Raw genomic sequence first — 23798 nt, 5'->3', positions numbered from 1 at the left:
GGCCGGATAACCCCAGTAAAAACTATGCAGTTTATAGGAATGTATTTGGACTTGTTGGCAACCAGATCCCAACTTCCTTTAGATTCGTCACCATGTCAGATTTGGTATGGGCAATTTGGGGAAGCTCTTGAATCATAAGGAACTGTCTTCAGCTTCTGGGACACGTCAGCTTGCATCTTTGTGACCGATCACATAAGGTTACATTTCTGCTGCTTTCAAGGTGGCTCAGAACAAACTGTTCTCCAGTCCGATATACCTTGGACAGACAGGCTATCCGTGAGGAACTCTTTAGACTGGTGGAAGAATCAACTCAACATCTGTGTGGGTGTACCTTTCTGTCACCCAGCCCCATCAGTGATTTTTAACAACATCTGCAGAAGTGGGATTTGCCTACAAAAGCTCTTTTTTTTTTTTTTTCTTTTTTTTTCCCATTAGTCTCTGATTTTTGTTTTTTTGTTTTTTGTTTTTTTTAAAGCAACAATATGGTAGGGTAGGAGGAGCACACCTCAATACCCTCAACTTAAGGAACGTGGACAACTCAAGAACCAGTCTTCATCAATATGTTGGCGTTCAGCACTGTCAGGAACACTTGCCTTCATTTCTTACTACTTATCTGGGCAAATCAATCCAGTCTTTTCTGTAGGTAGGGAGGAGTGAGATCCTCTCTGCATTGAAGGTGTGAAACTATGGGATATTTGCATAGCTCATCAGATGCAGATTTCATCAGTCTACCTCACTGGTATTCAGAACACTGCACCCAGTGTCCTTAGATGCTTCTCGCAAGATTACGTATGGGAGCTAAACACCAGAATTTTCCACAGCATTTTCAAAGCTGGTGGGTGGATTTCTTCACTACTCGCAGGAATAGAAAATGTCCCCTTTTCCCCTGCTCAAAATCTTGTTTTGTCCAGCACCACTGGCATTAAGGGTGATGAACAAGGTCAGACAGCACAGAGCCAGATTTATCCTCAATATTGTCTAGGTTTGTAAAGGTTTAGAAACTCTCTATATATGCCCAATAGAAACACTGTCCCAACCTGGAACCTGAGCCTGACACTCAAGTCAGCTTACGAGACCTCCATTCAAGTCAGTGGCAACCTTTTTGTTGCATTTAACTATGAAGATGGATTTTTTTTTTTTTTAGTAGCAATCGTGTCAACCTTTAATGTCGAGGATTTTGGAACCCTGTTGGCAGATCACCACTCCTCCTCTCCCACCCCTTATGGTGTTGTGTAAGGACAAGGTCTCTTTACATCCATGCCCTAAATTCTAACCTGAGATTTTTGTCAAAGCTCTGCCATAATCAATTCATTCATCTACCCGTGTTTTTGCTGAAATCACATGGTTCTCTATAGAAATCCTGTTTACATATACTGGATGTTAGAAGGGCATTAGCTTTCTACTTAGATAGGACCCAGCAATATAGGAAGTCTCCTAAGCTCTTAATTTCTTTTGCAAATAGATCCACAGGGTTCTGAATTTTATTCAGACTGTTAAAATGGCTATCTGGATGTATTCTCATCCAGGGTGATAGCATATTCATCCAGATCACAGGCAACATCGGTGGCATTACTGAAGAATGTACCAGTATCTGAAATATGTAGGGCTGCTACATGGACTTCAGTAAGTGTGGTGTTTTTTTTAGAACATCATGCCCTGATTCACACAGTTTCAATGCAGCATTTGGTTCTGCAGTAGTTTCTGCAGGTTGGGACTCTCTTCTGAAGCTCCCTCCTCCATCTAGGGCAAGGGTGTAGAAAATTTTTTGGATTGGGGGCCACTGACCCACAGGAAAATCAGTTGGGGCTGCATACCTGAAGTGTGGAGCACCCGGAGGCACTCACGTTTCAATGAATCTTCTTTCTACCACCTTGATTGTTTTTCCAATAACAGAGTTAATACGGGGTTCTTATTATGGGCCCTGTAAATGGCTTTTTCAATTAGATATAGTATGATCTTTTCCTACTCCCATTAACTGTCTCTGAGGATCTTCTTGTCAGTTCAGCATACCCATTTTCAGCAGCAGTCTCCTTGGAAAACTGCTGGTTTTATCCAGATATTACAGATGAAAAAATTCTCCCATAGATATTCATTGAACATACAAAAAAATTAGATTTTAATTGGCCCTATGTTGCCTATTGCAAAAAGAATGAGTCAAATGATTACAGTGAATGTAAGAAATCATATAGTAATGACTCCATAAGTGGTACTCCGTTGGTGTGCAGCTGTTCAGCCTTTATCCTTGCTAACACCAGCAGCATCTACCTGAGAGCTGGGCAAGAGCCTTTCAGCAGGCTGGAAGTGGCCCCTGCGGCAATTCCCAGCCCTGCCCCCTAATGCATTGACCTTTCAATAGAAGCAATTGAAAGGGCTCGCAGCTCCTGGCCCCATGCTATTTAAAGGGTTTGTGCCTCTTGGGCGGATGCCAGGCAACAGGTTAGGCAGCTCGGAACTATGAGCACTGCTTATGTGAATTCTAAGCCTCCGCCCCAGACAATTCAGGGAGGAGGCTAGCCACCAGCACCCTCCCATCTGTACCAGGTCTCTTCCATTGTCCAGAACTCAGGGGGCAGGGTCCCCAGGCCAAACAAAGCTCCCAGTAGAGTGGCTCCCAACCCCGCCCCTTCTGGGGTGGCCTGCAACCACTTCCAAAATTTGTGAAGCAGCCCCCTCCTTTCAAAAATTATTGCCCACTCCTGATGTAACTAGAAAGTCAATTTCATGTTGACTAAAAGCAGCTGATTTTCATAGAAGTAATTTGAGTGACCTTGTAAATATTAAGCCCCTCTATATGGTTGAATTAGTGCCTGACATTCCTTGTTCTATAGTGTACTGAGTAATAACCTTGCTGACACCAGTGGATGTTGCAGAAAAACTAATCCTGAAATGCAAAGGTTGGGTGCAAGTCAAGAACTCAAAGAGCAGTCTCAGTGCAGCATTTTAATTGCATTTTGAAAAGCAAGACAAGTTATGACAGCTGCCTACAAATCACTTTCTGGCTGAAGGGCCTTACTGGCATTATTTGTAAAATGTCCTTGTAATCCACACTGTGCCTTCTGTAAATTTCCACTCTGTGGTATTGCTTTGGTGGAACAGTGTTGTGGAGAAATGTCAGGTGTCTTTCAGTCAAGAACTTCCTTCTAGTATGAAAAAGTGGGGGAGCTTTAGTCTGTTGAATAATAAGAGCTAAAACATTTAGACAATGGTGATTTTGTTGTATATTTAATAAAGTTCTTATCTTTGTATTTAGAGCCCTTATCACCATAAATTTTAAAATATGATGTAAGAGCCTATGCAGTTTTGATTTCAGTAGGAAGACTTGTCTGAGTAAGATAGTGAGGAGGGTTGCAGGATTGTGCTGTTTAACTGTTTAGTTAGCAGAGAGGCTGATGAGAAAAATGCTTGCCAAAAATAGGTTTTTTTTGTTTCTTGGCTATGTTGATACAATATTCAAATCTGTACTATGTAGCTCTTATCTTATCTTAAAATGTACAGAAAGGAGTAAGTCCTCAAAGTTTCTGACGGTTTTATCACTGGTATCATATCATTGGCTGGAGAATTTTTTTAGGTATGGTGGGGGGAAAACACACGACTGCATGAGCAGTATACCAATGCTACATCCCTTCAATACAATTATTGGGTTTTCTGTTCTGAAATATGTAATTTATTACCATTAAGTACCAAATGTTATTTTTGAAGGTTATAAGCTACAGACTTGAGCTTCACTGAGATCAGAATCAAGCTGTGTATTTATGACATAGAGCCATTATTCACTTGAATGTAAATGTCTAAAGCTTTTGCTTGTGTATATTTTCAGAAATGTGTTAGCAAGTGCTTCAGCTGACAACTCTGTAATTCTATGGGATATGTCTGTGGGCAAGCCAGCAGCGAACCTTACTTTACATACGGACAAAGTATGTGGATATTGTTGTTTCTTTTGTTATAAAATATGGGGGGAACCCTGCTGCAACTTATTACATTGAAAATTTAGTGACAAGCTCTAATGGGGAGGGATAGCTCAGTGGTTTGAGCATTGGCCTGCTAAACCCAGGGTTGTGAGTTCAATCCTTGTGGAGGGGATTTGGGGCAAAAATTTGTCAGGGATGGTACTTTGTCCTGCTGTGAAGACAGGGGACTGGACTCAATGACCTTTCAAGGTCCCTTCCAGTTCTAGGAGATAGGCAATCTCCTTTTAATTTAATTTAATTTAATTTAATTTAATTTTACATTGGTTATAACCAATATGCAAATGTTCATAATTTTTTGAGTGAATCGTTTTTTGGGAATTACATTTCAGTATTTGGTTTCTGTCAAATAAGCTCACTTTGGGAAGTTTAAGAGAATATTAGATAACCTCATGTAAATGTAAATCCATAAGTGGTTTATGACAAGGAGAAGCCAGATGTTGCCATAAGTGACAGAAGAATAGATTTTTCAAGAAATGGGTCAAATTGTCAGTAGTCTCTTTATAGGACAATGTGTAATTATAACAATATTTCTAGCACAGGTACATTGTAATATGACACCTAGAAATTCTGATGAAAGATACTTAAGAAATACTTCTTTTTTGGTATGGCTACACAGCAGAGTTATTTCGAAATAACTTTACTAGTGTCTACACAGCCAAACCGCTATTTTGTAATTATTTCAAAATTAATTCGAAATGGCTATTTCAAAATAAGTGCTGTGTAGTTACTTGTATCGAAATAGGGGGCCTCTAGCCTCAACCAAGAACATTCCTCTCCCTCCCCTCCTCCCCGGAGCCCTTAAAGGGGTTGACTCTGGCCATAGTGCCTGTGCCAGCTCCAAGCCTGCCAGCCCAGAGCCAGCAGTCACTGCCCCGACCCAGTGGCCCCAAAACATGAGCCAGCCCTCCACCGCTCCTCAGGAGCAGTCTACCAGATCCCAGGAGCCTGCCAGGGCCCGGAGAAGGCGGGTACCTTCCTGGTCCAGGGTGGAGATCATGGACCTTATTCAGGTTTGGGGGGGGGATGCCCCCAACATCCATAATCTCTGCACTAGATGGAGGAACGTGGCTGTCTATGGCAGAATAGCTGCCAGCCTGGCCACCAAAGGCCACATGCGAACCCAGGAGCAGGTTTGCATGAAAATCAGGTTGGTCTGGCGAGACCCTGCGCTTCCCCTCTCCCTTCTTCCCCTTGCTTCCCCCTTCTAGCTCCCTCCTCCCAGGTTTCCCCTTCCTCTCTCCCACCCTCTCTTCTCCCCTCTCCCGCCTCCTTTCCCCAGTCTCACTAGAGTTTCGTTTCTCCCCCCCCCCCCCCCCGTTTTGTTAAATAGAGTTTGTATTCGTGAAAATACATGTATTTTATTTGACATTAGGAAGGGAGGTTAGGGAGGGGTAAGAGGAAGGACGTGAGGGAGGAATGAGGCACAAGCCCCCAGTGGGGCAGACCAGAGAGGCTCTTAGGGCTCCTCAGTGTGGAAGCTCTCCTGCAGGACCTCCTGGACACTGACAGTCCCCCGATGGACCTCCCGGATGGCAGCCTGCAGAAAGTGCAGCCAGGCTCACAGCAATGCATCCATGAGAAGCACCATAGTGCCCAGGGGCAGCTCTGGCTCCATGTTGCAGAGTGCTGTGGTGTCCCAAGTGTGGGCAACCAGAACAAGCAGAGACAAAATGCTTTGCTGTCCCTCATTGAGGTAGGCAAGCAATCAGAGAAACCTGAGAACTGGCTGTCCGGGGGGGCGGTCCCTTTAAGCACAGGCCTCAGCCTCAGGCAGCAGCCCCACACAGAAAGTCCTGATCTGGTGCCCTGCTAGAACTGGTTCCGGCCAGCCTTAAATGCAATTCAGTGGGTCCGCTCAGTGTGGACATGCATTTTGTTGTGTAGATGCGTTATTTTGAAATAATGCTGTAGTGTAGACATACCCTTTGTAATAGGGCTATTAGCTTGTAATTGAATAGTTGTGTAACCCCATTAAATTTTAGCAATTACACAACAATTCAATAGTCCGTGAGGGATGGGGCTGGCAGCCAGTGCACTCCTGGCTCCACTTCCAAAGAGCCCCCTGCCAACCTACGCTGCTGCCTCTGTATCAGAGGCACCACTGCCAGGTGACAAGTGGAGCCAGTCTGTGAGGGAAGCTGGATAGGGGCAGCAGCATGGTGGGTGGGGTCTTATTGGTCAACCATGTAATCATCTACACGTTGGCGTCCCTATTGGTAATCAAAATGAAAATTCTTAATCTCAGTTACCTTGTTAACACAGTTTACTGTTCTTGACAAACGTCTTGTACTGTTTTTGCTAATGCATGCATAGTTATACAATTGTTCAAGTGTAAGCAGACTTTTTACCCTTTACACCTTATTTTTTGAAGATTTTTGGCAAAAGAGAGATTGTGTATTTCTAATTCCATCTCTGTATTGCTTGATGCATGCTCTGCTTTATGTAAAGGTCCTGAATTACCAGCAAGTATAGTGGGAGTTACATGGAATTGTGCTGTACTTTATCCTGTATGACACAGACTGAAGCAGATGTCCTGTATGTATTTTAAATCCCTGTGTGTGTGTGTGTGTTTAAAACTTTTCTATGTTCTTATTAGGTCCAGACACTGCAATTTCATCCATTTGAAACACAGACCCTTGTTTCTGGATCTTATGATAAGTAAGTAGGGGAAATATTGCTTTTTGCCCTATTGTAAGTGGATCTAGCCTGTTATTTTGGTTGCTGGATAGATCCTGTCAAAGTCAGACAGGACTCACAGATTTGGCAGACTGCTCTGTTTATTTCAGCAAAGCTTTGCTAAAATGCATGGAGAAAATGTGAGTACCCTACAAGGTTCAAACCCCTTGATTTTATACAGTCAAAAGGAAGCCAAAATTAACAGGATTAAAAGGGGGGCAAAACTTCACATAATTAGTGTGAGGCTACTCAAGTACTCTTCATTTCAATATTAAGCACACAGCAATCTCCTGGCTATATCTCCCTGATTATCTGGAATTGTTTCCTAACACTTAATGTTTCTTTTCCTGTTAAACTCAGGCCCAAATTGGCTAGCACCTTGATCTGCATACCTACAATCAACATTAACATACTTTTCTTCTTTCTCTTAAAAAGACAAACAGAATTCCTTTAACTTATTCAATTATTACAGCACAATTCATCTTTTTCTTACAGTATAATTCTTTCTACTTTCACAATCCCTCCTTTTGGTCAAGCTTCGCCTATGACCAACAATTACTGGGTTTCTTGCATTAACCGTTCTTTGTCTCTCTGTTCATCAGTGATATTTAAAATCATCAGATTAGCACTCTGGTGAGGGGTAGCTAGCTGTGTGATATGTTTTGCACAGTTTTGGATACAACAGGAGATTAACTGAAAACATACAAAAATCATTAAGATCCCAAATAGGATAGTCAGGGCTCCCTGAAACAACCAGTTTCCTATGCCAGTGAAATTGAACAAGTTACTCAGCCATTTCCACAGGGAACTTGGCTCTTCGTGAGGAAGATATGCAATCTTCTCTAAGTAGTTAGCGCGATCTATTACATCATTGGTGTTGTCTGGTATATATACACAACATTCATTGCCAATGAGAGCACAGGTCCCTCCTTTTGCTGCCAGCACTATATCCAATGCCTGACGGTTTTGGAGGACCACTTGTCTGATCGCTCCCGTTTCTTTGGCCAGGGCCCTTAAACTTTCTCCAGTTTCATTTGCCATGATTTCAACTACTGCTTGTAACCTCAGAAGCCTTTTTGCATGATGTATTACTCCCCCAAATGGGATAAAGGAACCACCAATAGCCTCTTCCCAAGTTAAAGGGCTTATGTGATTCACATACCATTGGGCATCCGACAAGTCCCTTCTTTTTCGCCTAAAATTACGGAGGCGTTCTCGTGGGAAGGACTCTAACACTCGGAATTGTGGGAAGAGTTGGGCGGGATAACAGATACCTGACCAGTTAACTGGTAATGTGGTATAGGCCTTTGTCCCACAGACCCAATGATGCCCTATCAAAGCCGGGAAGGGTCGGTTGCACCCCTTTGCCATATAGGTGTCTACAAAGGAGGAGTAATATCCCCCGAAGGGCACACGGTGATTCTCCTTACGGGGAGTGGTGTTATTTGCATGGCATTGAAAGATTGTACTGTTCTCACTAGGGTGGCTGTAGCGGGAGCAAGAGAGTGATTTCCCTGTTTGATCCCAGGTTGAGAAAAAATTCATATCCCCATACCCGGTCCTCCATTTTTCAATCTTGTTTGAATAATCCCATACACCATTGGTTACAATATGCTGAAGACAACTGCTCCTCCCCAGATTCAGCCCTGTCCCATTACACACCCAACACCAGTGACCTTTTCCCTCCACCACGCTTATCCATTTAGATACATTTATTCCTACTGCTTCCCAAGTGTCATTACTGTTCCATGTCTTGTTAAATGGATGAGGTCCTCCGGTGAGGCCTGGGGAATTAAGTGGGATTGCCAAGACAGGAACACCAGCTTGTGAGTGGGCTGGGATGTGGCTGCAGACCCAGCAATTAGAGATATTAAGGGTCTGAGCGATCCATACTTGCTGGTGGATAAAAGAATTGTCATTGTCATTGTGGATTCCCCAGACCTTAAGACACCAGTAGCCGAGGAACAGGCCCCACCAGAGGCACATGCTGGAGGCAAGACCCTTTTTGGTTCTGACAACCTCAGCTGAGGGAACCGCAGTCACGGTTTTATGTCCACCAGGCAGCAGGCGCTAGGCTCACTGCTGCTTCTTCTTGGGCCTTGCTTTTGGTTGTCGTCTGCTTCAGGCAACCCTTACGTGAACGTAGGTTGTAAGGTATTGCAGGCTGTTCCTCTACGTCTTCTTCTGGAGTCAAAATTGACTCTGCGTGGTCCTGAGGCGATGACTGGTCTGCTGGGGGTGGTGCCTTCTTACACTGAGAAGCATGTATCCATGCTGCTATGCCGGATAGCTTAACAGCCGTCTGGGTAGTGAGCAGCACCTGATGTGGGCCCTTCCACCGGGGTTCCAAGGCGTGTTTTCATTGGTGGTGTCGTATGTAGACCCAATCACCTGTCTCGAGGGTGTGGCAGGCGTCAGAGGTGGGTTCGGTTGGCCAGGCGGCTCAAACCTGTGAATGGAAGTGACTTACAGCTTGCATTAGTCCCTTGCAGTACTGTAGGAGTATACTGTGAGTCAAGTTCAAGTCTGAGACTGGAGTAATGGTAGTCATTGTTCGCATAGGGCGCCCCATAACAATTTCAAAAGGACTTAATTTATGTCTTTGGGATGGGGTGGATCGAATTTCCATAAGGGCCAATGATAAGGCCGCTGGCCAGCTTAACCCTGTAGAGTCACAAATTTTTGCAAGCTTATTTTTTTTTTTGCATGCCATTTCGTCTTTCAACTGCACCTGCGCTCTGTGGGTGGTAGGGACAGTGCAGCAAGTGCGTGACATGTAATACACGATCCAGGTGCTGAACAAGTTGTCCAGTAAAATGTGTACAAAGTGGCAGGAATTCCTTTGTCACTGGACAAAGTGGCAGGAATTCCTTTGGCAGGCATAATATGATTTAACAAACATTTGGCAACAGACAGTGAATCAGCTTTGCGACAAGGAAAGGCTTCAATCCAGCCCGAAAATAAGCATACCATAACCAGAATGAATTCATAGCGTTGACACTTAGGCATTTGTACAAAATCAAGCTGCCAATGCAAGAACGGTGCTTGGGGCAGGCCCCAGAACCCGTGAGCTACCTTTACAGGTTTGCCAACATTGTAGCTTTGGCAAGTGGTACAGGTGGCACAGTGGCGAGCTGCAAAAGAGCTGAAATGTGGGGCTCACCATCCTGCCTTAGTTACAGCAGAGACCATCCCCTCCTTTCCGACATGCGAAACGCCGTGTAGCAGGGCGGCCAGAGCTGGGTAGAGCGAAAAGGGGGCCACAAAGGCACCACTAGGCGAGCGTCAAAGGGAATCAGGGTGTAGAGAGCAACCCTGGGCGACCCAGGAGTCTTTTTCTGCTTCTGGGGCAGAGTCTTGGAGCAGGGTGAGGTCAGAAAGGGACGGCGGTGGTACAGAAACAGAAAGGGAACCGAGAAACGCACCGGGGGAAGGTTCTATGGCAGCATTACCCTTAGCAACATCAGTATCTGCTGTGGAGTGACCAGGGCACTTAACAATAGCTAATGCAGATGGGAGTAAAACTGCATACAGGAGAGCAGCAATGTAGGGGCCATTCTTGATAGGGGTACCAGCAGAGGTAAGGAAACCCCGAGCTTGCCAGAGGGTGCCAAAGTCATGTACAACCCCAAAAGCATATCGAGAATCAGTATAAATGGTGGTGGAGCGTCCTTCAGCCAGAAAGCAAGCGCGAGCTAGGGCAACTAGTTCAGCAACTTGTGCTGAAGTCACAGAAGGTAAAGGCACAGCTTCTAGGGTTTCAGAGAGTGATACCACAGCGTATCCTGCGAGGAGACGACCTTGGCTATCTCTAAAGCAGGAACCGTCAGTGAATAACACAAGGTCGGAGTTAGAGACAGGGACATCAGAAAGGTCAGGGCGCGGGACGGTGACAGCAGAGACAGTTGCAAGGCAGTCGTGGGGTTCACCGTCATTAGACAGAGGAAGGAGAGTGGCAGGGTTCAGTTGAGAACAGCGCTTTATGGTGATATGCGAAGCCGAAAGCAGTAAAAGTGAGGCGGGCGGAGGAAAGGTGAGCTGTATTACATTGTAGCAGGAGAGTATCTATAGAGTGAGGGACCATGAGAGAAACAGGAGAGCGGAGGACAAGGGACTCAGACATTTTAATTAGGCGTGCCGCGGCAGCCACAGCACGCAGACAGGGGGGTAGACCTTGGGCAACAGGATCCAAGGTGGCAGAGAAATAAGCTACTGGACGATTTTTGCCACCATGCTCCTGAGTAAGAACCCTAAGTGCACAACCAGATTGCTCGCGGCAGAAAAGGGTAAAGGGCTTACAGTAGACAGGTAACCCTAAGGTGGGGGGGGCAGTGAGAAGCACTAAAGAGTCAGTTTCTGAGGCAGATAATGAAGGGGAATAGAGGAGTAGATCATTTACACATTGGACCAATGTGGACCCAGAGGGGAAGACCAGGTTAACAAGGTCTTTGGCTAATGCTTGGGAAAAGTAAGACGGGCTTTCTGTGTACCCCTTGGGAAGCATACTGCTGCTCCTTGTAAGAAAAGGCAAAAAGATACTGGAACTTAGGGTGAACCGGGACAGAAAAGAAAGTAGAACACAGATCAATAACAGTAAAATGAGTTGCATCTGGCAGGATAGAAGCCAGAATAGTTGCTGGGTTAGGGATTACAGGAAAGGTGGGTACAACAATGCAGTTAATAGCTTGAACAAACCGCCATGATTTACCATCAGCTTTTCGAACTGGGAGGATAGGGGTGTTACAGGGGCTGGAACAGGGGACAATAATGCCTTGTTCCCACAGGGTGGATATGACCGGAGCTGAAACCTCTAAATCCCAAAAACCCGGTGCCACGACCCCTTCTGTGACCTTATCCCCATTCTTGGTACCCTCCCCATTCCCAGTACTGTCTGCCCTGCCCTGAATAATGCTGTATTTGCAGAGCTATCAACTTTTGTGAGGACTGCTTCTCTTTCCTTTTAGAGTGCAGTGGCAATGCTCTGCCACTGCTTGCAATTTGTCCATGGTCTTGGCCTCCCATCCAACACTTATTTGCTTTAACATACTGCTAATAGCAGATAAGAGGCTATTAACAAACGCATGCGCCACAGCGCCCTGTCCATTTTTACCTGGTTGCTGTACCCCCAAAAAATCCAAAAAAACCAACCAAACAAACAAAAACCATCAGTCAGTCTGTGTGATAGTTGCCCGGGTTTTTTTCTTTGTTGCTGTTTACGGGGTTATAAGTAGCTTACACAGTTGCAGGAGGTCTGCTTCAGAGGGTTCATAGGCATTGCACACTAGCAAAATTCCTCTGCAAATTGGGTAGGGTTTTCCTGGGGCTTTGGAAAACCTTTTAAAATCGAGTGGAGCTCCGTGTGGGTCCAGGGTTTATAGCTTCAAGTGGGACCGGTCTGAGTTTTCTTGGAGGACGGGGTAAAGGGAAGCGCTTGGTCTGGTGGTGGGAGAGGAGGTTTCCAATAAAGCTTTTTTTCTTATAATTAGAATTTTTAAGGGAGGCGAGCTTCGATTCAGTTCATTTAAGATTTGCCTCGTCCCACCACTGCATGAAGCAATCTACCTCTCCTCTAGCCAATTTAGTTTTTGGGAAGGCCAAGTTTGTCTTTTAAGACATCCACTTGGTCTTTGTTCCAAGATCCTAACAGTGGCCACTGAGTTTTGGGATCCCCCCAGAGTCAATCTAGATCATTTTTCCAGAAATTTACAGGAGTCCGGACCCTTTCTAAAATATATAAACTGAGCCAGGGTCCCTTTAGGGAACTGCCCTTGCTTAGACGTCTGGTTACCCATACAGGAGGACTTCATACACCAATCACACCAGGAGGAAATTCGGGTTCGTCAGAGCGGTGCCCGGTGCAACACACAAAAGAAGCCCACAGGCTACTGCCTCAATCGCCCTTGCGTTCACTCCAAGGATTTTATCCAAGGTGCGGTGCGGCTGCGATTGTGCAGATTCCAGTCTCACAGACCGCGGGGACAGGAGCCCCTTGGTCGGCCAGTCCCTGGACAGGGATGGCTCCCAGACTCACTCACACCACAGGGAAGACGGATAGACACAGAGACAAGACAGTCCTCAGTCCGGACAAAATAATTACCTGACCAGAGTCCTGATGTTAGATCCCGGGATCCCTACCAGAACAGAGCAGGAACCAACAGGTTCGATGGCGTAGACTTCGCTGTGGCTGTGCACCTTTCCGTTCTGGCGGAGGACCGCTCGGGCTAAATGCCCAGGTGCCGGCTGCCACGGTCATCCTGCAAGACAGTCAGGGATCACACAGCTTCAGCGAAGACGGTTGCCATCTCAGTGGGACCTCCAAATTGTCAAAGTCAGACAGGACTCACAGATTTGGCAGACTGCTCTGTTTATTTCAGCAAAGCTTTGCTAAAATGCATGGAGAAAATGTGAGTACCCTACAAGGTTCAAACCCCTTGATTTTATACAGTCAAAAGGAAGCCAAAATTAACAGGATTAAAAGGGGGGCAAAACTTCACATAATTAGTGTGAGGCTACTCAAGTACTCTTCATTTCAATATTAAGCACACAGCAATCTCCTGGCTATATCTCCCTGATTATCTGGAATTGTTTCCTAACACTTAATGTTTCTTTTCCTGTTAAACTCAGGCCCAAATTGGCTAGCACCTTGATCTGCATACCTACAATCAACATTAACATACTTTTCTTCTTTCTCTTAAAAAGACAAACAGAATTCCTTTAACTTATTCAATTATTACAGCACAATTCATCTTTTTCTTACAGTATAATTCTTTCTACTTTCACAATCCTCTCATGAGTCTTTTTTTTTTTTTGGTAGTAGTAGTAGTTTATACAATTGCCAAATATTAACTGTTTGTGATGAAGTTTTCCATGCCAGGTATCATTGTCATGCTAATTTTATTCATTCATTCTGCCAAAATGATTCTACTGCTTTCAAAATGAGGATAGGGAAAATACGTCCCTGTAAAATAAATAAAACTCTGACTACTTTTCTTTTGAAAAGTTCTAGTGCTTCCATACTTTGGAGCAGGGACTTAACATTTGGCAGTGGGGTGGGGAGGGTGGCCTTTTTCTCAGGAAGGTGCTTTTTCTGTTCTCGTGAAAAAACAACTTAAATTTTGTCAAGTTATAAGCCTTTGAAAAATTGTGATTCACATATGTTCAGTAGAGAATCGTATTCTCTTAATCTTCAGAGGAGTAGCCGAGTTAGTCTGTAACAGGAAAAATTTTAAAATAACGTAGTCTGGTATTGGTCATCTTCCTTTCCAAGTGCAAACTAATGGTTCTTATCAGCCTCATGTAACTATTTAGTCTTTAAGGTGCTTGTGATGGCGTGTCGGGGTTTCCCCTGATCCTGCACCCCTGTAGCAGCCAGAACAGACTCCACCAGCCAGTAGAATACAGAGGGTTTATTGCTTCTCCAGGATACACCATAGACATGATGTAGTTACAGGAGTCAGGGCCAGGGTGCCTCAGACCCCTTGGGTTAGGGCAGGCATGTCCAAAGTCCGGCCCGCGGGCCAATTGCGGCCCGTGTTCCGATTTAATACGGCCCCCGCTTCCTCCCCCTCTCCTGGCTCCCCGGCGCTCTTTTGAACTGGCGCGCCCAGCGTGCCGCTTCCGGCCGCGCTGCCGCCGCCCGTGGCCTCCGTGGTCCTAGAGCCTGCCCTGTAGGGCGCGTCCGCAGCCCCGCTCCCCCGCTCGGCTGCGGGTTCGCCCTGCCCCCGGGCCGCCGTGAGGCCGGCGTGCCCTGCGCTCTCCGCCCGCCTCCGACCCTGCCTTGGGGCTGAGAGTGCGGGGACGGCCCTCACGCATGTTCACTTCTTCAAATCTGGCCCTCTCTGAAAAAAGTTTGGACACCCCTGGGTTAGGGGATCCATTGCCTCCTCAGCACTCAGCTTAGTCTGTTCCCTCCATGTTTCCCAGCCAGAAACTGCCTTGCTCCCAGACCCTGCCCCCAAGCCAGGTGGCTGTCTCCGCCTTCCTTCCTTTGTCTCTCCCTCTGGGAAGAGCCTTGTTATCTGGTCAGGCTGGGACTAGGTGTCTGGGCCAATACACATGTGGGTGAGTCAGTGGGAATCACACATCACAGTGCAGGGGGACCCCAGGTTACAGAGCAGACAGCACCCCCACTACTTCACAGTGTTAGTGGACTATTTGTTGTTTTTAAGTTTTTGTGCTCTTAATATTCCTCTTCCCCACTGGGCGTAGGTACCACTGATGAGGAAGTACATTCATTTGAATCAAGAAAGGACATGAGCCAGACTTGTCAAAGGTATAGGTTAGGTTAATGAGACCTATGGGAGGTTTGGGGAAGAGGACTGAGTCTGGAGACTATCTGGGCAAGTAAACTTGGAGTCTGTGGGTTGGAGGGAAACAGAGGTCATGGTGGGGGGAGAGATCTGATGAAGAGCTGGGGTGCAGAGGTGTGAACTGGGAACAACTGGGGAAAGAGACTAGGACAGGTAGCTAGGGGAGGGAGGGATATGAGGACTAATGGCCAGTGGGGGAGGTGACGAGGTGAAAGTGCTTGACAGTGATAGACCGTACAAGGGGCTGGGGAAGTGGAACTAGAAATGGCTGTGGACAGTGTATGGAGTATGTGGAATTGAGTATAGGACTTGCTAGGCAAAATGATTAGGACTAGGATGAGAAGCTGAGGAATGGACTAGAACAAAGCCAGAAAGGGGACGGGTTGGAGAGAATGGACAGCAAGTCATATTTGGAGGGAATGGGCAAAAGTCTGTGTCTCCTAGAGCAGACATTTTCCAGAGCTTGGAATGGAATCCAGGATTCCTGAGTGTCAACATTCCTCTGCTGTCCGCAAAGACACAACTTTCTGGCAAAATATCCCACTCTCTTCCCCCCTCTCCCCAGTGTTCCTCATAGAGGAGGAGAACCTACTATCAGCAGTTACTATTATCTCAAGTGGCAGGTGTGTTTGCAGCGCAGTTAAAGGTTCCAACCCTGCCAATGAGCCACACGTGTCTGCCATGCCACAAGATGAGATTTGGGGGGTTTAGTTGGCTTTTTTAAAAACTTTGGAGATTACACAAAACTGCACAAAAAGACATGTATTAAAGCAGAAGTGCTCAAAAGTCAGAATGAAGGTTGCCTGTGCAGCCAGAGTTTGGCTCCCCGTGTGACTGCATTATGGTACAGTCTTCAATTATATAGTCACATGCTATTTGTTCCACAGGATGCCGTCTGACTTGCTGCATGGGATGAATCTGATCTGAGAATGAATTGGGATTTTTGTAGTGAAAGAGCCTGTTGCCTGTAGGATGCCTGTGGTGTTTCTAGCAGAATTTGGGAAGTGTGTAGTGAGTGAAGCAGGGAATTGCAGGAAGAGAAAAGATGCTCTCTGGTTGCATGTAGCCTTGGAGAATGGGATTCTGTCCTGGCTCTTGAGTTCCTGTATGATCTTGGGCAAGTCACTGAAGCCAAATTTTTCACGGATGGCCACTAACTGTATTCCTCAGCTTCTGGATGCCCAGATACAGACCCTGGTATCTGATTTGCAGAAGCGCTGTGCTCTCACAGTTGCAGCTGCAGTCAGTTGGAGCTGTGCTTTGATCGTATGAAGTGTGATCATATGAAGTGTTAACTACTCTGAAAAATCAGGTTCTGTGGGTCTCAAATAGAACACCCAGAATTAGCAAATACTTTTGACATTAATTTCTCTCTTCCTCGCTTCCCTGTCTGCAAAACTGGATGTTGTGAAGATAAATGAATGTTTGTGAGGCACTCTCAGATTAATGTTTGTGAGGGATGAGCACTATAGGAAAGCCAATAAGGAGATTCTGTCTGGAGCAGAGGTTAAATAATGTGTAGTCAGACAGGACCCGGGGCCACATGCTGCTTAATAAGAAGACCAAATATTGAGTAGCTGCTCATCCATCTCATGCACTTAATAAGGTGCAGAAGTTCTGTGCAAAAAATAGTATGTGATCATGTAATTAAAGACTCTATCATGCATGCTCACAAGAGTGCTGAATTAGGTTGCACAGATATTCTGCCATTTCCTAACTTCCTAACATTTCCCAAATTTTGCATGCTTGACTTTGTGATCTCAGTAATGTTCTCTTCATGTAGTTTGTTGTGTGTAATGTATAAAAGGTCAGAAAGTGTCATGAAGTCTCAACTTTACTATAGTCTCTTCACTGTGTCTTACCTATACTTCCTGTGTGTCTATTCTCTGCTAACGCACCACTCATGCTGTTTGTTTTCTTTATCTATATGTTCTCTTAGCAGATCTTTGTTTCTGTATGTTGCATTTGGCTACTTCAAAGGGTATACTTCCTGTTTTCATTTTTGTCTGAGAAGGGAGTAGTTTGATCTGACTTTTTGTAGTCACTGTCATTTCATTCCATAATTGCTATATCCTGTCAAATTTCTGTTCTAGTTTTTAATTCTTTGCCTTTACATATATTTAAAAATTTATCAAAAGCAGTCAACCTTATCTCTGCTGTATTTGGTTTATCTTAGAAATCTGGTGCAATCTCTTAAATATTTAGATGGCCTCTGGGATGGTTGTGAGTCTACTCCTATGCCACTGTCCCCCTTTTTTGCTGAGTCAGACTTCTGCCAAGTCATCTGCAACCAGTCCTCCAGTGCCATAAGCACCCATAAACCATTGCTGATTTCTTTAAAGTATACTGTGACCTAGAAGCAGCTGAAGGCTTTTTGAGAGTGTCTCAGAGAGAAAGATTTGTTGGAATATACTTTCATGACATAAAAGTCAAGGAAATTTATTAAAAGCTGTGCTGTATCTAAAATGGTGCTTTTCCTGCTACATGTTTGATCATCACATCGATGTTTGGGCTTTGGTTTTTTGTTTTTTAAATTACAGGATAGTGTGGGAATAGGTTACATTGTGGCTACTCTGTGTTAAAGAGTAAAGCTACAGAATCTTTCTTCCTTTTAACACCAAACAACTTCTGCATGCTTGCTGCCAGTTGAAGAGCTTCTGCCCAATTGTGCTTAGCACAAGGATTTTCAGAGTCCCCCATGAGTCAGCTCTACTTGCTGATAGAGGCAAGGGGGAAAGAAACCGAAGCTGGTTTCCCCCAGCACTGTCTCTGCAGTGCTGCCAGTCCCCACCCACACTGCTGCCTCTTATCAGCACCTGGCTGCGAGCAGAGGCTGCTGTCAGAGCGGCTTCTGTTCACGGCCAGCCCTGGCCACCACGAACAGGGGCTGCTGCTGTGTTGTCAGTACAAATTGATGATTAGTCCATTAACCACCGCTTAATCCTTATTTGCTCTCACGCCTTCTAAGTGCAGAATCTCCCCAGCCATTTCTCAAGAGTAATGTCTTGTTTAAAATGCATTTGAAAATACACACAAGATGCATTTTTCATAAATTAATTTCCTAATATTTTATTTTGCAACCAACTGGTTAATTGAAACTAGTAACATGAAATCATGTATGTTCGTAATGAAGTTATATGTTGGTGTATAATTATAGTCCTCCAGCGATCGTATTTCCTGTATAGTGATTGTTTTGGAATTTACCTTCCTCATTTAGTCTCAACAGAAAGGCTCTTGTACTCATAAGAAACATCTTGGTCCATAACATGAATTCTTTTTACACCTTTAATATATTATTTTCTTTTTCAAATCAGAAAACCTAAATATTGCTAGGTGATCATGAAATTTGGTTTATCATTAAGTGTTCTGGTATGATTTCTTCTAGGTCTGCTGTCTTATATGACTGCAGAAGTCCACAGGATAACCATCGAATCTGGCGATTTAGTGGACAGGTTGAGAGAGTGACTTGGAATCATTTCTCACCTTGCAACTTCTTAGTGAGTATAATATATTGAACACACATGTACAGCTGTCATTGTTGCACTTCTTCTGGTAGCTCTACACAGTCCATGAAATAGCAAGGACAGCAGCTGCTATTTCATGGACTGAGTTGAGCTAACCCCATTTTCCACCCTAGGTGTGTAGCACTTGATTAATAACCCACTAGCAGTTAAGAATTTGGATTACTTACAGATTTGTTATCTCCTTTCACAGAAAGCAGCTACACCACCAACCCAATCCGTGCTGTTCCCTTGTCATCCTAGTGCCTTATTTCATAGCCAAGTTCCAGTCATTTCTGGAGGTTGATGTAGACTTTCCTCTGCTGCAATCCCTTTTATGTCTCACTGATAATCCTCAACTGGGTGCTATTTGTTCATGGGACTTAAATGGATCTTCATTTAAAATGTTTAAAGCGTAGAGGAGACTGCTTTATTTTAATCCCTTAAGCTCTAGAGGGCACTGTCTTACAAGTGTAGCTGATCAAAAATATTGACATTTTAATAAAAAATAGTAGGATGGGTTCAGTTTTCACATCCATTCACTTTTTTGCTTATAGTTACCAAAAGTGACTTGCATTTGTCAAATAGTCACTTTTTTTGCTATGACCATCAGCTCATTTTGTGAAGATCAGACATCAAATAGCTTTTCAGTCACTATTGAACTTGGGTAGATTTGAACTTGCAGACAAGAGGTGAAAGGCTCCTTAGCCTCTGATATATCAGGGAACAATCCAGACCAGTGAGGGCCTGTGTCATGCCTGCCTTCTAATTTGTGGTGCCTTACAATGCCTTGGTGCTGTAGCATCCATGACCACTCACAAAACGGCCTTCCAGCATGCATGTCACTCCCAGATGCTTGTGTAATGGCAGCCTGCCAGTCACACCCTGGCTCTTGCCAGCCTTGAGTACTGCAAAGTGACCACAACAGATTTCCCCCCAGAAAATGAGCAACTGAGGTTGCTCAGTGAAGAGGGAGGAAAAAATAACAGGAAGCTTGGAAATGGCAGAGGTGCTTAATAACTTTGGTTTTTGTCAAAAGATTGATGGTGACAGGATGCCTAACATAGTGACTGCTAGTGGAAATGGGGTAGGTTTAGAAGTTAAAATTAAAAAAAAAACAAGTTAAAAATTACTTTGAAAAGTTAGATGTCTTTAAGTCACCAGGGCCTGATGAAATGCATCCCAGGATACTCAAAGAGCTGATAGAGGAGGTTATCTGAGCCTTTAACTATCATATTTGAAAAGTCATGGAAGTTGGGAGAGATTCCAGAAGACTGGAAAAGGGCAAATATTGTGCCCATCTATAAAAAGGGAAATAAGAACAAGCCAGGAAACTACAGACCAGTCAGTTTAACTTCTGTGCCAGGGAAGATAATGGAGCAAGTAATTAAGGAAATCATCTGCAAACACTTGGAAGATAAAGTGATAAGTAACAGCCAGCACAGTGGATGTGGTATACCTAGACCTTGGTAAAGCATTTGATACGGTCTTGCATGACGTTCTTATCAATAAACAAGGGAAATACAACATAGATGGGGCTACTGCAGTGTTTCCCAGCTGGTGCTCTGCGGAACCCTGGAGTTCCGCGAAGTGAAAGTAGGGGTTCCGTGAGGAGCTGACATTCCCCCGCCCCCTCTGAAAGGGAGAGCGCTGGCTAACCAGCTTCTTAAAGAAGCAGCACACTTGTTTCCTCTTCCTCCCTGGCGATGCAGAGGCATAGCGAGACGTGGGCAGAGGGGAACAGTTGCTCCCAGCTGGCACACTAGGGGGGTGCCGAATGGGGTGACCCCACGTGACCCACAGCAGGGCGGGAAGCACTTCCCCTCCCCAAAGGAGCCAGCATGCGCTGCCTGAACAGCTGGGGCTGTGGCACCTGGTAACTTAGTTCTGCCGCCTTTCTGCGCGGCGGGCGGGGGGAGGGAGGTCAGGAGACCCGGGTCTGCGCAGCTCCAACTGTGCAGGCAGAGCTCTCTGCCCTGGGACTCCCCTTCTCCTGCATCCAAATTCCCTCCCAGAGCTTGCACTTCTCACCCCTTCCCACACCCAAATCCCTCATTCCCACCCCAGAGCCCACACCTCCTGTCTCAACCCAGTGAGAGTATATAAGGGCTGGGGATAGCAAGTGATGGAGAGGAGAGGAACAGAGAGGATGGGGCCTCAAAGGGGTGGGGTCTTGGGGAAGGAATGTGCTTTTTCATGCATTGGTGGGTCCCCCTCCCCCCTTTTTTCTTTTGCTTGACAAACCTAGAGGTTCCTTGAAATTCTGAAAAGGGTTCCATGGCCAAATAAAATTGGTAAACACTGGGCTACTGTAAGGTGGGTGCATAACTAGCTGGTTAACTGTTCTCAGAGAGTAGTTATTAATGGTTCGCAGTCATGTTGGAAGGGCATAAAAAGTGGGGTTGTGCCCACAAAAGCTCATGGTACCATCTACACGTTTTGTTAATCATTAAGGTGCTGCAAGACTATTTGTTGTTTTTTAAATTTTCCCACTTACAGACTAACTCGGCCACCCCTCTGAAGCTTTTGACAGTCTAAATTAGCTTCAAGCAGAATTTCTCACCATATACTTCTAGCAGCATTACTAACCAAACTCTTCAGGTCAGAACCTCTACCCCAGAGTGACAGGGCTGTTTCCTTTGTCTTCCTGTGTGCAGACAATGAGGTGGACAGGGAACAAGAGGTCATGCCTTTAGGTGTTTGCCCCTACTTTTCATAGTTCCTCTTTTAAAAGTCTTTCTAGCTGAGTACCCAGAGACATGTTGGAAGAAGGAGACTCGTGCTGTTTTTGTTAAGATGCAGATCTTTGTCCCTGCCTCTCTTCCTTGTCTGGAAAACCTATGTCAGTCATGATTTTAACTTACATTCAGAACTTTACATATAATGTTTCTATATGAATTTTACCTGGATATTACTAGTCTACAAATTGAGTTTTTAAATAGTACCTCACAAAACATACCTTGTACAAACATTACATTAGTGCATAGGGTGTAAACACAGGGTGTTTTCCATCACATATCCCATTACCTAGTGTATGAGTTATCTGACATCTGCTTGCAAGCTATTTAACTGCAAGCTTAATCAAGCTTAATTTATTTCTTGTTTAAGAAAAGCGTATTTATGTTGTTCAGGATACTGTAATATAAAGTCTGAATTTGATGGATTTTATAAACCTTAGATTATATACTTTGTCTAGTGAATTGATATGGCAGTTTCTTTGATAATGTATTGTTTTCCCCAGGCTAGCACAGAAGATGGCTTTGTGTACTGTCTGGATGCTCGTTCTGATAAGCCACTTTTTACTCTGAAGGCTCATAATGAAGAAGTATCTGGTAAATTTCAGATCTTCCTTTTGTATGTAAAACATACCCATTAATGTGTAGTTGGAATAAGTTTTTTAAATGGGTAAGTAAAAATGAACTTGTTTGAGAGAAACAGTCTTTGTTTTGTTTTTGGTTTTTTTGCTTAGTATAAATCTTAATAGTAATCATAGTAGCTGGCCATTTAAATGTTTGCTTGGTTCTGGAGAATTTTAACAGATTGATGAATGAATGCACAAAAATATTCTTTATGAAATGGACTCTGCCAAAACAAAACTAAAAAATGAGCACATAGTCTTTGATCCTTGAAAGATGAGGCCATGAGCCTGGACAGTTGTTCAAAGAAGCCAAGAAGTATGGTGTTAGCAGTTTGGAGAGGACTGAGCCATTACTGCAGTTTTAAGAGGTCCGAGGAGAAAGGGGCCACTGTACATTTTTCACCCGTAGAAGCATCTGTGCTTCTCCCAAAGTGTCTGTGAGGGGGCAAGGGGAACAGTGTTTCTGTTAGTCTTCCCCTGCTTCTTTTTTAAGGCTCATGGAAAATATGCGATTCTGTCTTTTGACTTCCCTTTAAAATGTTACATGGTAAAGACAAGTATGCAACAATTAAATGGTGATTTTTTTTTTTTAACTGATCTTTTCTAACTTTTCAGGACTCCAATTAAGCAGTCAGATCAAAGGGTGCCTTGTGACATCATCTGCTGACAAATATGTGAAAATTTGGGATATATTGGGAGACAAACCAAGTCTGATCCATTCCAGGGATATGAAAATGGTAAGTAACTTATACACCACTTCTAAGAAGGTGACTTACCTGATAGAGCTCACTCCTGGTTTTAACCAGGCTTCATTGTCTTCTTCTCCTTTAATATTTGTTCTTCGTAAATATCACAAATGAGAATGAATTGGGCATCTTGTCCTGGGTACTGTTAGTTCGCCCTACAATACATCATACAAGTCAACATGTAACTGGCAACCTCTGCTTTAAAGCCTGGAACCAGGATATCAAATTATTTTTACAAAATCATTCAAGAGAAGTTTTAAGGCCCTTACAGTTCTTCAGCTTGTTCCATGAAGGCATGTTAAGGTGATATTTTTTATTTTTAAAACAATATTTTTTCCCCATAGGGTGTTCTCTTCTGTGCAGCGTGTTGTCTTGATTTGCCATTTGTGTATGCCTTTGGAGGAGAGAGAGAAGGCCTTCGAGTATGGGATATAAGTAGTATTTCTGCAGGTAAGTCTCATTAATCTGTGTTTCTGGGTTCCATTTTTTCTCTCTAATACACTGTATATTCAGTAGTATATCAAATGAGGCATCAAGGTGGTTATGATAGAACTACAAGCTTCTGGTGGGTAATGAGGTGTGTCCAGCCTCCTGTTACGTTGTTCTGCTGCTAGCAGATTAGCCCCTGCCATTGTGAGATTTCAGTCTAAGTGGAATAGAGGCCTTGACCTCATGCTTTGAAATATGGCCTTGTATTCTCACAATGGAAGTGTTTTTTGTAAAATTTAAATGGGTGTGTTTTCAGATTCTTACCCAAAATTATTTTTTGAAAGTGAAGCCTCCAGTGTTTGTTAAAAACTGCTTAATTTCTTTATGCTTTTACAAAGGTGATATTGATATAGCTTGTTTTTTTTAGTTTCTAGTTTTTTAGTTTGTTTAGTTTATGATGTACTGTTTTTTGTTTTTAAATGTTGACCAAATGGCTGATCTTCACAGTTACTTTTTATATGTTGTCTCTATAACCACAGACTTTTGATATACAAAAAAACCCCTTTGGCTGTGGTTTGCAATGGTCGGAACTGGTTTTGGCCACATTCCCAATTGTATTTTGGCTTGTGTAATAAACTGTAGTGATGTTGTATCTACTTATTTTAAAGGCGTGCAGAAATCAAATGCAAATCTAAACCCTAACACCAGAATTAAATTTTAAAATAGTATCTTTAGCAAAACTTACCTTATCTCCATGTGTGACATGATGGATACCACTTAAGCACACAGAAAAGGAGTGAAAACAAAATACA

The 23798-nt window shown here is 44.1% G+C and overlaps 2 protein-coding genes across 3 annotated transcripts in view; one reads left to right on the top strand and one right to left on the bottom strand.

Annotated features, from left to right (window-relative positions):
• The window catches only part of PWP1 (PWP1 homolog, endonuclein), a 43117-nt gene that overhangs the window by 17031 nt on the left and 2288 nt on the right, over window positions 1-23798 (top strand). For both annotated transcript variants that reach the window (XM_075938363.2, XM_089781597.1), the window contains 6 exons: window positions 3818-3914; window positions 6565-6626; window positions 18339-18450; window positions 21695-21785; window positions 22427-22548; window positions 22902-23007. In XM_075938363.2, the coding sequence (XP_075794478.1) occupies window positions 3818-3914; window positions 6565-6626; window positions 18339-18450; window positions 21695-21785; window positions 22427-22548; window positions 22902-23007 (590 nt within the window). The remainder of the gene's footprint in view (window positions 1-3817; window positions 3915-6564; window positions 6627-18338; window positions 18451-21694; window positions 21786-22426; window positions 22549-22901; window positions 23008-23798) is intronic.
• On the bottom strand, window positions 6728-13424 carry LOC149525607 (uncharacterized). Its single transcript, XM_089781604.1, has one exon. The coding sequence runs from the start codon at window positions 8628-8630 to the stop codon at window positions 7200-7202; it is 1431 nt and encodes a 476-aa protein (XP_089637730.1). The 5' UTR covers window positions 8631-13424; the 3' UTR covers window positions 6728-7199.

Source organism: Pelodiscus sinensis, chromosome 1, assembly GCF_052426305.1.
Source record: "Pelodiscus sinensis isolate ZL-2025 chromosome 1, ASM5242630v1, whole genome shotgun sequence".
In the NCBI taxonomy this organism is placed as follows: domain Eukaryota; kingdom Metazoa; phylum Chordata; order Testudines; family Trionychidae; genus Pelodiscus; species Pelodiscus sinensis.
This window is presented reverse-complemented; position numbering and strand designations above follow the sequence as displayed.